The sequence below is a fragment of the Oncorhynchus mykiss genome, chromosome 1, assembly GCF_057628025.1.
Source record: "Oncorhynchus mykiss isolate SJ-2025 chromosome 1, ASM5762802v1, whole genome shotgun sequence".
Classification (NCBI taxonomy): domain Eukaryota; kingdom Metazoa; phylum Chordata; class Actinopteri; order Salmoniformes; family Salmonidae; genus Oncorhynchus; species Oncorhynchus mykiss.
Window position 1 is genome coordinate 37,303,237 of NC_143022.1, and position 13,619 is coordinate 37,316,855.

Genomic DNA, 13,619 nt, shown 5'->3' on the forward strand with positions numbered 1-13,619 from the left:
CATCACCTGCCAAATAAACACCTCAAATGGCCCTGCTCCTGAACATTTTTAATCTGCCCGGATAAGCTGATGTGTACTCGGCCTGAGTACCATTAACCGGAGCTCAGAGTAATATGATCCTGCTGGATTTGGGAATAGCTCACATGAAGCCACCCGCCCCCGGGTCTCAAACAGAATAAGCCCGAGCCCAGTGTGTTGACTGGGTACAGTTTGCCCAGTGTGTTGACTGGGTACAGTTTGCCCAGTGTGCAAAGCTCATGCATACCCTGCTGAAAACTAACACGTATGTTTATAATTGTAATGGATCTAGTGTCTTATGTGCAATGGGTGCATGGCACGCAAACACTATGCACGTTTATATAAATTGGTTTCTATTACTGGAGTAGCATTTAGATACCTGGGCCAGAGTTTAATCAGATTTCAACCAAAAACAAGATATCAACCAAAATGAGATGACTTCTTCACAACGTCAAAAAGACAGGATTTTAATGGAGAAAGCTGACAAAAGAGCAACGCTTCCTTGATTTTGATCCTGTCAGTATCGACACGTTCCAACTACGCACTTTGCGACCGCTCTCCCTGTGTGGTATTTTGGGAAGCGCATGTTACACATTAGGCAGTTGTAGGAAAGATGCATCATTAAAAAAAACTTGGTAAACCTAAGTTCCATCTCTAAAGGGAAGGCCCTGACATACACCTGTAGGCCAGGTGTGTCAAACTCATTCCATGGAGGGCTTAGTGTCTGCTGGTTTTTGGTTTCTCCTTTCAATTAAGACCTAGATAACCAGGTAGGGGAGTTTCTTACTAATTAGTGACCTTAAGTTCTCAATCAAGTACAATGGAGGAGCGGAAACCCACAGACATTGGGCCCTCCGTGGAATGAGTTTGAAGACAATCCATAAAGTCAGCTTTGACAAACACACACACCCACCAGAAAAAGGTTTCAAGATGAATAATATTGCTGTCAATGAGTGGTGAAAGAAAACAGGCATCACATTTCCATTGAATATTAAACAAAATTATGTTACAGTACATTCCAGCATTATTGGTTTGTAGTTTGTTCAATGCAGTAAAAGTGTTTGATACATGACTATGTACAGTCTGAGACGCTGTGGATTGTAAATCAATATTCACTATCAGTGGAGATTGTAGCATGTAAATCATGGTGGGGTAAACACATTTTTTGGTGGGGGGGATGCATGCCACCAAAGCCCCTACACAACACTAAACAATACATTCATTGCACGATAACGGTGACAAACGGTACCAACAAACTGTCCCAATACCTTACCACTGCTACACCTTGCTATCAGCGGAGCCTTGTCTGGCAGTGAAACAGTTAATTGAGCCTCATTTACTGCCTTTTAAAAACCATAACTAATATGTCTGACTTGCTTAAACAGATGTGGTATCTACTGACAATTGAGATGTACAAACTATGGCATCAAGTGGATAAGAAGCAATCCGTAATTTTGATTAAGACATTAATGACTTGCCTAGTTAAATAAAAGGTTAAATTACAACAAAATTAGCGAGCTAGGACGTAGTCAATATAACTATTTGTTTAGCACTTTTGAAATGTACAGCGACAGAATTCTGAACATGAGCCGTTCTTACAGTGTTCTCCCTGTACACCAAATCAGAACCGTAGGGGAAAAAAACTGGGCATATGAGCAGACAATGAAAGCTCTTACAATATTCAATGATGACATTTCTCTAAAACAGGTTATAGGCGATATGTGCACCACCAAGTCAAAACAGGAGGCGAATTTAAGAGGGGAAATTGATCAAATGATTAGGGCGAGGCACATGGGCTACTAACGGGTTACTACACAACATACACTTAGTATTACTTTCTTAGCTACAGTATACATATCTCCCTGGCATATTACAATTTATGCAGCAGCATACAATACATTTTTGGACTCACCTTGTTGTGCTGTGCTCACTTACACATGGTGGTGCGGCCGTCCTTCGTGGGCAAATTTTGTCATCAAAATCTGACTCTCTCTGGATTTATGGTGCTTTCAAGACAACTGGGAACGCGGGAAAAAAACAGGGTCGAATCATGATGACGTCAGTGATCTTCAGGTCGTAGCTCTAGAAAGAGGCCCGAGTTCCCGACCTACAATTCCAAGTTTGATGACCTTACATAACGTATTTCCCCAGTCTTGAACTCACTGAAGTCAGATTTCCCAGTTCCGAGTTAACAGGTGTTTTGAGCGCGGCAGAAATCATGCTGGATTGACAGCATGTTGAATGTTAATCCTTTTAAGCTTGGAAAAGAGACCCTTAAACCCAGACTTGGGACCACACAGCCTCCCCACTGAATAGCAGGCTAGGGATTGCTTTGCACTGCTTGCAGTTAGCCACTGATTCATTCTAAACCACTCATTGTTGAATTTGCGATTTCCAACTTGTGTAATGTTTATGTCCAATGAGCACCAATACATCTATAATTTCTCTTGATATGACAAGGATTAAAAAGGATTTGCCAGCAGATTGTCAACTTTATTCATGACTCCTAAGATTTTGAAAGTATGATGACCTGTCCAATTAAAGCTACTGACAATTTCTGTGGCCAATGATCTTGAGCCTTCTTGGATGGGCACTTCTAATGTAACTATGGCAGCACCCAAGGGGCTTAAATTTTCGAGCTCTCCTTGTAGATTTTGCAGTGACGTAGTGTCCCCATGAGTGACAGAACCCTGAGCCAATCACAGTGCAACTAGAAAACATTACCAACCCCTACGCTCTGTATTTTCCGCTGGCTGCCCCACCTTCACAGCACTGAGCTAGGCTGAAACACCTGCATTTTGGAGCTGCCTTACTCAAGAAAGCAAAAGAGAGACCATGTTTGTATGCGGTTTTATTAACTCAATGATTAGATTTACTATTTTTTTTAATTTTTTTTACATTGTTTACAAACTGATGACACGTATCAATGACAAAATAACATGCAAAACAGGCAATCCCCCCTAAAACAGGTGGGGCTCAAAACAGGTGGGGCTTAAAACAAGTGGGGCTTAAAACAGGTGGGGCTCTGCCACACCTACCCTGAATGACAGGTCGCCACTGTTCACTATTACTAACGTAATCAGACTAAGAGGCCTTCGAGGCCCCAAGATAATATATAAAATACATTGAAATTATAATAGTGTAATATCTCCCATAACCATCTTTACATGAGTCCTCCTCTACTTAAAAACACATTACTCATCCCACTCCTTCCAGGGCAACAATCATTTTGAAAATAAGAAATAAAAATGTTCTCAAAGAGCATCTTGCAAAGTGAATTCACAATCCATGTGTTCACATAGAGTACCAATGTACGAGTCATAATACCCATTAAATCCATCGGCCAAACAAAAAAGTGGTTCCAAACGGTATCTAAACATCACACCGGGGTGAGCCTACACGAAACACAGCCCTTATTTGAATTGTTTTTAAAATTCCCTATGGGAAAAATGAATGGTGGAAAACCAATTGGAACCATTTATCTGATTGACCTTTAGATTATATAGGTATTATGACACCACCGTGGGGCTCTATTAAGTATGTAAGTAGGATCCATGAGTAAAAAATAAATAAAAAAAAACATTTGGTTCAGAACCCCAAAAATCTCAATTTTCCTAGTGTTTCATCCAAAGTGGTTCATCCATCTGTCCATTGCCTCCTCTTCAACTCACACTTTGTACTTCACCTTTGCTTTCTCGTTCAGTATACAGATGTGCTGCACAGAGCAAAAACACATGGTAACAAGTGTGTGCGCACGCGCGTGTGAAAGAATACACCAATGACAGACTTGATTTAACAGATCTTATATTTAGGTCCTTCACTAACACTCAACAAGCTGAATCTTGGATAGAGAATATGACCAAATATCAGGATCATGTCTAACCCAGACCACTTACACCGAGATCTCTGAAATACTCGTTGTAGTCCAGGGCATATCCCACCAGGAACCAATCAGGCACCTCAAACCCCATGTCTGGGAAATACAGAGAGATGGAAACAAAACAGACAGAAATCACTCTACAAATACATGCAAAAAAGCTATGTGCAACACGTATTAACATATTGATATGAGTCTAGTTCCTGGCATGCTGAATATCAAGAAATCTGTGTCATGACTTTATGGGATGTGTTTTAGTGTACATTTCTCCTTTACAGCTATATGCATTAGTATTACATAACATACATAAAGTATGTTGCTCTTTTCTCTCTCTGGAGACTAGATGGCTGACTCCTGTTGTCTGTGACTGGGGTTGACCCTTTAGCTGCCAGGGACATAGAGCAAGTCTAAGGTAAACAGCTTTTCCTGCAGCACCATCTTTAAAAGCTTAGCCAAGTCCGATTTTAAAGCATTGCATAATCACTAACCGTGTGTGTAGCATCCTAGTACTAGAGTACCATGTTCAATTACACATTTAAAGTAGATTTTCAGATATGCATATTAATCTCATGTAGAAAATATAACAACATTATGTGTGGTCATCCTGCCTAAGGCTGAGGCTCTTTCTAGTACATCAGTGGGCGCACACACACACACACAACCCCCAACAACTGCACCGTGGACATCGATTAAGGCAGCCCCCGGCATCTCTCTGATTCAGAGGGGGTTGGGTTAAATGCGGAAGACATTTTGGTTGAATGCATTCACTTGTACAACTGACTAGGTATCCCCTTTCCCCAACACACACACAGCAAAACTCACAGTCTGGTCTGTATCCTGAACTCCTTGGTGTTCTCTTAACTAGAAGGCTGAAATGACAAAGCATACAACCAGAGAAATTAATAGGATATCTAGGCAAACCATGCTCTTAATGGCATGGGATGTTCTCAATGACATGGTCTACACAGCAAAAAATACAATCCACTCAATGGCCTCTCAATAATATGCTGTACTACAGTGCACTCAAGAACATTACCATTTACAACCTAAACTAGAGTCAAATAGTCCCTTCGATAGCAGAGAGTTATCCCGTCCTGCCACACATCAGTTAACAGTGCATAGATGAACTCTTAAGCTGTTCCAGTCACATAACATCTCTAAATCAGTGCTTAAGGGGAAGAGAGAGCATTAGGGTAGACAGAGAGTGTCGTCATTCACAGTGCTGTCTGGATTGGAAAAGTGACTGACATTCTGAGCTGCAACACTTCTGTCTAAATCAGGGCAACACAGTACTTGTAGAGAATGTTCAGCAGGCATGATATGGGAGGAAAGAGAGTACTGTATACAATGGTTCTCACCTGACCACTTTGACCATCTTTGGATTGCATTCACTCAGCAGTGATAGCAGTGTCTCCATAGTCCTCCCAGTCTCCACAATGTCCTAAACCAATCACCAGGACAGATACCGTTGGATAAGGGGTTTCAATTCAAGGCGTGCAAAGCAGTCCTACAACAATTCAAGGCAAGCAATAAAATATTTATGTGGACAGCCATAGCGATGGTACACCCAAGAGTGAATGTGATTTGTGCCCTGGTCATATTGCTACGGTTGATGTGAGAGCTAGCATGCTCCACATTTATTTACAGCAGTTTTAACATTTAGAGAGATGTAATATTCAGATGAAGTGCTAGAAAGACAGAGGGAAATTGTCTTACCTCAACTATCAAAACATTCTGCAAAGGAAATGAGGAAACAATTCAATACACAAATATACTGTTGATGAATATGTACATAATCAGAACATTTTATTATTATTATTTTTTTTTTTTAAATACGGAGCCTGTAAAAGGGTTACAATTTCACTCCTAAGATGTAAGATATTTGATCAGTGGTTATGGCAAGCAATCAAATCTCACCTTCCCCGTTAGAGTAGAGAGCTCATCCCCTCCAATAACTTTGACACTGTTTGTAGACTGGTCATTCTGGGGACAATACACACCAGTAAAACTACACCTCACCCAGGATGAGGGTGATGGTCTAAATCTGTCATAAACGTGATCTAGTGATCTAAATATACCTCAGAACAGTGTTGGCAAATGGCAGTGTTATCTGCTCATGCATCAATAGCAGATCAGAGTTGTGCAGATCCGATTGTGCTTTAGCCAACCCGTGTCGTGTTTGTTGGCATGAGAACAGATAACAAAGGAGTTGGCTAAACGCACAAACTGATCTAAGAACAGGCTAGACAACATAATTCTCCAGCAACAATACCCAGAATAAGCATGTAACCCAGCATTTACTGTACATAAAGATTGCCATCGACTGTATTTAACTGATTAGGAAGCTATTGAAGGAGGAAGATGAATGTGGAATGGTTCACTCACGCAATAGCTCTTTAGTCTAATGAAATCCACAGTCAACGGGACAGACTTATCGCAGTTCTGATTTAGGGCCTTGATGTAGTCCAGCAGGTCGGAAAAGAATTTATAACCTCCTTTGAGAACACACAGTGCTACTATATGGTGTCCCCCCATGTCCCGGACTATATCACGAGCCAGGCGCTCAGTCCTAGAGAGAGACAGAGGGGACAGAGAGAAAAGGCATGGAGTTAGAGAAGGAGAGAGGAAGATACAATAGCACGTGACCTGTCATTTCTGTGAAGGCTCATCAATCTTTAGTTGGTTTGTGATCTAGTCAGTCAAAACAATAATGGTTTGTGGTTAGTCTGACCAGGTGGACACCTGATGAAAAGTTGCTTCCTAGGTCAAACCAAATGTTCTGTCTGGAGTCCTACAGTATTCAGAACACGGTTTAACATGGCATTCTACAACCGGTTAGTCCGATTGCTCAGGTCTCATTCGTAATGTCTGCAAGGCAAATTGATGGTGGCTGTTACATCACTGCTGGCCTGAATGCCTTACAGTGATTTGTCTAACAAATATGTTGGTGAGCTGTTTCACACAATATACCTTTGCAACCATGGGTCAATTTAAAAAAAACAATGAAGGCACAGAATGGGGGGGGGATTCTTTTTTTCTTTCTTTTGAAATTCAGTTTGTTAGTGTCCCAACTTGATTTACTAGTTGTTGTTTTTTTAAAAATAATTTTAGATAAACTAAATAATATAAAAATGAAATAAATGTTTAAGTGTTAGTGTTAGTGTTGGGGACAGAAAGTAGCCTCCTATGGGTGGGAAGCTAGGAGCTATTTATGTGTTGTAGGTTGTAATTCTGTTAGCAAGTGACAACAGAGAGGAAAAAGGCGAAGAGAGAGGGTCGACACCAACCCTAAATCTGTCTGCGTGAAAATTAGCATTAACTAGTAGAAGTGGGGAATTGATGTATGGAGGTCAATGAGTGTCGAGTTTGGCCCCCAAAAAATTATATTAGTAATTTGCTACGTTATGCTTATTTGATGATTGAATAGAAGTTTCGTAATGGTTAGGTTTTTACGAATGCACTGATAAGGGGACACACGTGGCATTTCCGCAACTTTGAAAATTAGACTATTGGAGTTGTGCCTGTTGTTCACACAAGTATCTGCCCTCTCATCGGCTAGAATGATCCCACCTGATCTTTCCTCCTCCCGCCTGCATTCCATCTTTGTGGACCTGTATTTCCATTGTTAGAGCAGTCACTCGACTAGCTTGTCAATATAATAGATCATCTTTGGTGATAGCTAGTAGTCTCAAATCCCAGACTTCGAGAAACAGCACTTGGTCTGGCTGGGGAAGATGTCGGATTCTCTTGGACATTTCGGGGAAAAAATGTTCCCGGGGAGGGGCCTCAGACAAATCTCTCAACAAATATGAGTTTCTGTAGCCTGTAGCCAGACATAACCTGGCTTGGAGGTAGATGATGCAAACTAGCCACTTGCAAAATGCACTCATTCAAATAACCTCCATCTCGCTAGCTAGTTATTACTTTGTGTCCGGCGGGGTTGTTTATGCAACAAGCAGATAAGGTGGTGACGTCACCGGATGTGACAGGCTTCCCTGTTCCGACTCCATCCCAACTGACGCAGGTACTTGTACAGACTTGTTTGATGGAACATTGTGGAAGGCAACCCATCTGTTTAGCGAGACCAGATGGCTAGTGATGCACAAGCTAAAAAACTATCTAGGCCTATTTGAAACGTCACCATCTCATGGCAGCATTTACCTGCCAGATTCAGAAGTTTGAATACCCTATTAGAGGAAAGAAATCTTGAAAATCCCATTAGATTTTTGCCTAAAGATTAGGAGAGAAAAAAAACTAAAACTGAACACAATTTGTTTTTTTATTTTAGCTCCTTTTAGAGTCAAAGTTGTAGTATAGTTTTTCAAACAGATTGAAATAAAATGATTAGGCAGTTTACTAAATTGTTTTTTCATGATTAGCTTTTGTTTCATTTTTTTGTTTACTAGAATAACCTTGACGCAGCATTGTGCCCTGGGACTTGATGATGATGCTACAGTACAGTAGCCTACCCAGGTTCCAAGAGTGCCAGTCCAGTGGTGATGGTTTGACTTACCTGTCCATGATCAGTCCATGAGGGATGATGACCCGGTCTAAATCCTCCTCATAGTGTTTGGGGACACAGAAGAGGTCCAACTCATACCCCTTCTCATCATCAGGTATCTGACGGAGCAAAGCGACCTTGGGTTCTATCTGTGCAAAGCATACTTCTGAGATATTGAGCATCAAAGTTCTCACATCCCAGATGCCGGAACTGGTTTGTAGTGAATTCATCTTTCATAAAGGCCTCGCCTTAAAAGGTACCTAAATTGCAGAGTACTGAAATCCTGAGACATTTGTAAATCCATTTTTTTAGGGGGGTGCAATCACAGATATAACCTTATAGTTCTGAAATGTCAATCCGGGTTTAGTAATAAGGTTCTGACACTTCTGGATTAGACATTCAGTAAAGAAAACTGTAGCTTTTTGAATAGATAAAAATGTCAGAATAACTATTTGACCAAGATAGTCAGAACACATCAAAATACATAAAAAAATATATTATGATCATCCGACGAATTACTATCAACACTGAACGATGTGGCAACATATACTTTAAGATTTCTGACATTGTTGTGGTTTGTTTGGGTGCCATTATTGCTGGCTAGACAAGTCTACAACACAGGTCAAATTCATGTTGCATGGCCCGATCATTTTAAACCTTTCCATCCATCCAAAGAGAAGTCTCCACCCACCTGAGGTATCCGGCCAAGAAAAACAAACTCCGCCATTCTTAGAGACATGGCAAAGACATTTTCTGATTGGTCCGACTTTTTGTTCAGGCTTGTAATTGGATTGCAGCTAGAACCTTAAACAGCCAATTTGAAATGGGTTTATGCAGAACTTCCTAGTTTTCAATTTGTTTCATTTAAAATTTAAAAAAATTAAAAATCATATCAAATACATATGAAGAACCATCTAAAGATAAATTATTTGACACTGAAGCACATACGCACGCACACACACGTCATCCTTGCAACATTTAAGCTTGCTTTCAACCACCTGTTTCTGGGTGAGCGAGATAGAGGGTGCGATCCGCTTTCAGGACTTCATACTATGCCTGACAGGCTGCGTGAAGACAAGGTAGCTAACAAATGTCAGATATGTATTCACACCGTCCTGTCCCGCAATCCTGATGTTATGAAACCACACTGACACATAAATCAGAAACGTCCATTCTGCAGAATATCATTCTGTCGAGACAAGACGAGGAATCTGTCTGACTGACATTGCAAATAGAACATAGGGTACACTTTACCTGGTGATAGGTGGCCATGTTACCGCTCGTGCTGGTTCACGCCTCACTAGGGTGATATTTGAGGAGCCATGCCTGGATACATAGTGAAGAAAGAATGTTATTTAGTGTAATGGGTGGTGCGTCTGTCGTATGTGCCCTGTCAGCCGACTACCTACTTTACCGTGGGCGAGGACATGCGATGCTCTCCCTCCCCCGGGATTTTAAACCTTCACGTCACAATCCATTTTACCATAGCCAGCCTTTTACCGTCCAATAATCTGATTTACCGGACGCAGCCTGCACATTGTAGAATACCGCCGTATTCATTGCTGGTACGAATTAGTCGAATTGGCTGAAAATAATTGTAGCCTAGTGCATTTTTTTTTGTCATAAACCACCGTCCGTTATATCGTATGTTACAATATAAATTAACACGTCCAAATCTATGCCTATAGCTGCACCATTGAAGGATTATCATACATTTGGGAGGCTTGCTGTCAGTGACATGCTGCGCAATGATGATCTGTATACAGCTTCCATTACTATTTAGTTCATTGTCTGAAAGCTTGTCCTCAATTAACCCAGTATAGGTTCTATCAATAGTTAATCTACAATTAATCCTAATGGAAAAATAAACTTCAAACCACTCTTTTCACTTGGTATAGCCTGTGTTTTGTTAGATGGACTGCCTATTATGAATCTATCACCAGACTTGAATGTATGGCCGTGTTAGAATCAAAACCATAATGTATATCGGTAAACGTTGACAGACAAATAATAGTTATTTATGATGCAAGGTTGCCTGCACTGTCGGCTGCAATGTAAAACAAGCCCTATGTCTTCCACACAAATGCCTGGCAAGACTGCAGTGGAGACAGCTTATCATCACAATTCTCCTCCCTGTGTTTCTATGACATTACATATTATACAGTACAAAACACATCCAAGGGACAACAAAAAAATACATTTGCCAATTGGAAACATACAATTATTTAATAGGACCCCACTTTAATGAGTGATACAGAAATGTAATGTTCCTTTTCACCATACGAAAGATAAGAGCTCCCAGGCAATTGTGTGTCTCTGTATGTATGTACATACGAGTCACACCACCAGGGTCGTATTCAGGAGGGGGAATTTACTGAACATTACCGATAGAAATAACAGAATAGAGAGGATGTGATTGCTCACATCAGAGAGGCATGTCAGTTCTACAATATGCATTTCTATCTGAGCGTTCCTTAACGTTGTGCCCTACTGAACGCAGCCCAGACAGTGCAGAACAATCATTCTCATTGTAGAGAACATCCAATACACATAACCATCCTCTCACCCTCAGCACTATAGTTATTATGCCAGTTATGACAAAGTCTCAAATGACACCATACAGAGCACTACTTTTAGCTAGACCTTATACACAGATATGTAGCTCAGGCCAAAAGTGGTGCACTATCCAGGGGAATAGGGTGGTTTATAAGACACACCAAAATAGTGTGCACTTATTTTTTCTTCTTCTCATCTTTCTTGGATGAGGAGTCACCCTTCTCCTTCTCTTTCTCGTCCTTCTTCTCCTTGTCCTCTTTCTTCTCCTTCTTGCCCTCTTCTTTCTCCTGTCCCTCCTTCCGCTCTGCATCACGGTTGGAGATCTTGTTGTTGATGAGGTTGTGGAGAGCCACCACTGAGCGGATAAGGGAAGCCAGGTAAACCACCAGCATCTGGTCATTGGTCTTTAGGTAGAAGGCCTTAGTGAACTCCTGCAGGGAGAAGTGGCAGGATTAGGGCATTGTGAATTATGATTAACCAGGGGATTTGATCAGCACAACATGGAATCTGGTGGAAAATGCCAGGCTACCTGTTCAATGTAATGAAGTAGTAGGTCCTACAAACCTGAATGTATTTTAATTAAAAATGAAAATGTATCAATGTGCACTCTTTCCCCAGAAAATAAGAATGAATGGTAATCGATTACCATGCCTGCCCCTATCCCCCTTGCTCCCACACACACACTCCAGCCTACCCCCACACCCCATCATACCAGTAGGTTGACATCGGGAAGCAGGTTGAAGACGTCCTGTAAATGGTAAACAATTTGGTGGTTGATGGGAAGCTTGTCTGCAGCCACTCTCTCCAGGTAAGACCTGATGTCCAGCAGCTTGGAGTTGAGTCCCTTCAGGCCATGTACCTGGTTGGTGATCCGCTGAGACAGAGTACCCACTGTTGTGTCCTTGATGTCTCTGTGGACACGAGAATAGAAAAGGATGTTGAATTCAGTGTGGCATTAAACTGGAAGTCAGAAGACTCCCTGAAATGCTTTATTGTACGTGTGAGTAAAAGAGAAAGACAGATGGGTATGTGGAATGTGTGTGTGGTCCAGTTAAAAGATCATGCGTACCTGAGCAAGTGCTCCACGCCCACCTCCTCTGCTTCCTCTGCTCCGATCTCACTGGTCACATGTTCAAACGTCTTGGAGGTCGGAGTGCCGTCCTGGAAAAGTAAAGTAACAAGAACTTGTGTGATCACTTGTATGCCTAGTCCAAAATCAGCCCAGAGACCTCGGGGTTGGCTGGTCCAGGGTTTGACTGGTTTTGTCATTTAGGCTCATACAAGTCTATGCTCCACTTACATCATGTATTTCCTCCACAGAAAAGTAGGCTTCTGTTGGCAGGCCCAGGTCCTTAGGCTTTACATCAATTATCACTAATACCTGAGAGGGAGAAAGTCCCATACAAAAAGTCATTGTTAAATTCTCAGCTGCATTATCAATACAATTTAATAATTTCAACAGGAGAGGGAACATATTTCTTACTGGTATTTATTCATGTGGAATATTTACAGGGTTGAAAGCACTTACGGAATTGGTGCAGTATTGCTTGATGAGTTCATTGATGGCAATGTCATTCTTATGTAGTTTAGGACCTGTGTGATACCAACCCACTATCCTCTCTCTGGCTGGAAAGAAGAGAAGGGAAAGGTTTGAGAATCTTATAGGATGACTGTAGAAGTCGATGAGACTGAATTTATATTTAAACTTGTACCAATGTATAGTGTGTTCTCACCATTGACTTTCTTGAACATGCTGTACATATTCTCCAAGTAATCATGATCCAGGAACCACACTGAATCATCCTTGTCATCCTCATCAAATGGCACTGGAGAAAATCCAATCAATATTGCCTCCAACTTCAGACTTGTGTAGCTAAACATTTTGTCATCATAATTACACTGCCGTCACAAATGTTATAAACTAGCCACATGACATAACAGGTTATTTTGTTAACGTTGCAAGATTAAAGGAGAAGAACTCACCTGCAAAGCTGTTGGACACATCAAGGACTTTCTTATGCCAAGAGCCGAGGAGAACACCCACTACTCGCTTCTGGTTGCCTACTTTCCCTATTCTGTAAAAACAACATAACATTTACACAATCAATAACATAGGATGTCTTGGAGGAAATCAAACATTTCCTCTAAGACTAAAGTCAAAATAACTACTTTTACCCCGGCACTAGCTAAGTTAGCTACCCTGATACATAATGACGTTGTGCTCTACGAAACTGACTGAATGTTTTTTCAATCATTCCATTATTTAGAAATCAGTTGTTACTTGCTAATTAATACTAACAGGTAGTGAGTGGCCTGTAAATACAATTGACTAGCCAAAATTAACTAGTTAGCTATGCTACTGTCATGGCTAACAAATACACAGCTTCATATGAGTTTCTGACTCAGCAGGGTTAGCTGGCCAGCTAGCCTAGCTAGGCCTGGCTGCAACATCATCTAGTACAAAAAGTGGCAAGTTAGTAAAGAGGTAACGAATTGATAGGATTTGGAAACATATTATTAAATTACATACCTATTAAAATGATCCACCACGCTGAGCAACACCAGTGGATGGACAACCACATTTTCTACCGCTAAGTCCGGCATTTTTATGTGAAGTGTCTGAGGATGCAACCAAATTCTGTGATGCTAGCTGTCTAGCTAGGTAGC

At 41.1% G+C, this 13,619-nt stretch overlaps 2 protein-coding genes across 3 annotated transcripts; both read right to left on the reverse strand.

The window, feature by feature from the left end:
- Window positions 1–2,856: 2,856 nt before the first annotated feature.
- On the reverse strand, window positions 2,857–9,842 carry LOC110522006 (hypoxanthine-guanine phosphoribosyltransferase). 2 transcript variants are annotated; one of them, XM_021600073.3, is made up of 9 exons: window positions 9,651–9,842; window positions 8,409–8,515; window positions 6,281–6,464; window positions 5,813–5,878; window positions 5,612–5,629; window positions 5,254–5,336; window positions 4,718–4,764; window positions 3,915–3,991; window positions 2,857–3,733 (listed from the first exon to the last, which is right to left on the reverse strand). In XM_021600073.3, exons 1-9 carry the CDS (start codon window positions 9,666–9,668, stop codon window positions 3,686–3,688), a joined length of 648 nt encoding a protein of 215 aa, XP_021455748.1. In that variant the 5' UTR covers window positions 9,669–9,842; the 3' UTR covers window positions 2,857–3,685. The 2 variants fall into 2 exon arrangements, with proteins under 2 accessions (XP_021455748.1, XP_036832552.1); XM_036976657.2 differs by having other exon boundaries at window positions 8,409–8,545; window positions 9,651–9,813.
- A 753-nt stretch (window positions 9,843–10,595) lies between these two features.
- Window positions 10,596–13,613, reverse strand: LOC110521997 (26S proteasome non-ATPase regulatory subunit 7). Its single transcript, XM_021600041.3, has 8 exons — window positions 13,483–13,613; window positions 12,936–13,027; window positions 12,686–12,778; window positions 12,481–12,578; window positions 12,253–12,333; window positions 12,022–12,113; window positions 11,665–11,863; window positions 10,596–11,383 (listed from the first exon to the last, which is right to left on the reverse strand). The coding sequence occupies exons 1-8, from the start codon at window positions 13,554–13,556 to the stop codon at window positions 11,129–11,131; spliced, it is 984 nt and encodes a 327-aa protein (XP_021455716.1). The 5' UTR covers window positions 13,557–13,613; the 3' UTR covers window positions 10,596–11,128.
- Between the last annotated feature and the right edge of the window lie 6 nt (window positions 13,614–13,619).

Bases quoted from the DNA above. Each gene is read 5' to 3' on its own strand.
- LOC110521997 (XM_021600041.3), bottom strand. From the start codon at position 13,556: ATGCCGGACTTAGCGGTAGAAAATGTGGTTGTCCATCCACTGGTGTTG. The intron at 12,779-12,935 runs GTGAGTTCTTCT...GATTTTCTCCAG, and splicing joins TGTGTCCAACAGCTTTGCAG to TGCCATTTGATGAGGATGAC. The intron at 12,334-12,480 runs GTAAGTGCTTTC...TCTCCCTCTCAG, and splicing joins AGCAATACTGCACCAATTCC to GTATTAGTGATAATTGATGT.
- LOC110522006 (XM_036976657.2), bottom strand. The intron at 6,465-8,408 runs GTAAGTCAAACC...GTCTCTCTCTAG, and splicing joins CATGGACTGATCATGGACAG to GACTGAGCGCCTGGCTCGTG. The intron at 4,765-5,253 runs GTGAGAACCATT...TTGTCATTTCAG, and splicing joins AAGATGGTCAAAGTGGTCAG to CCTTCTAGTTAAGAGAACAC.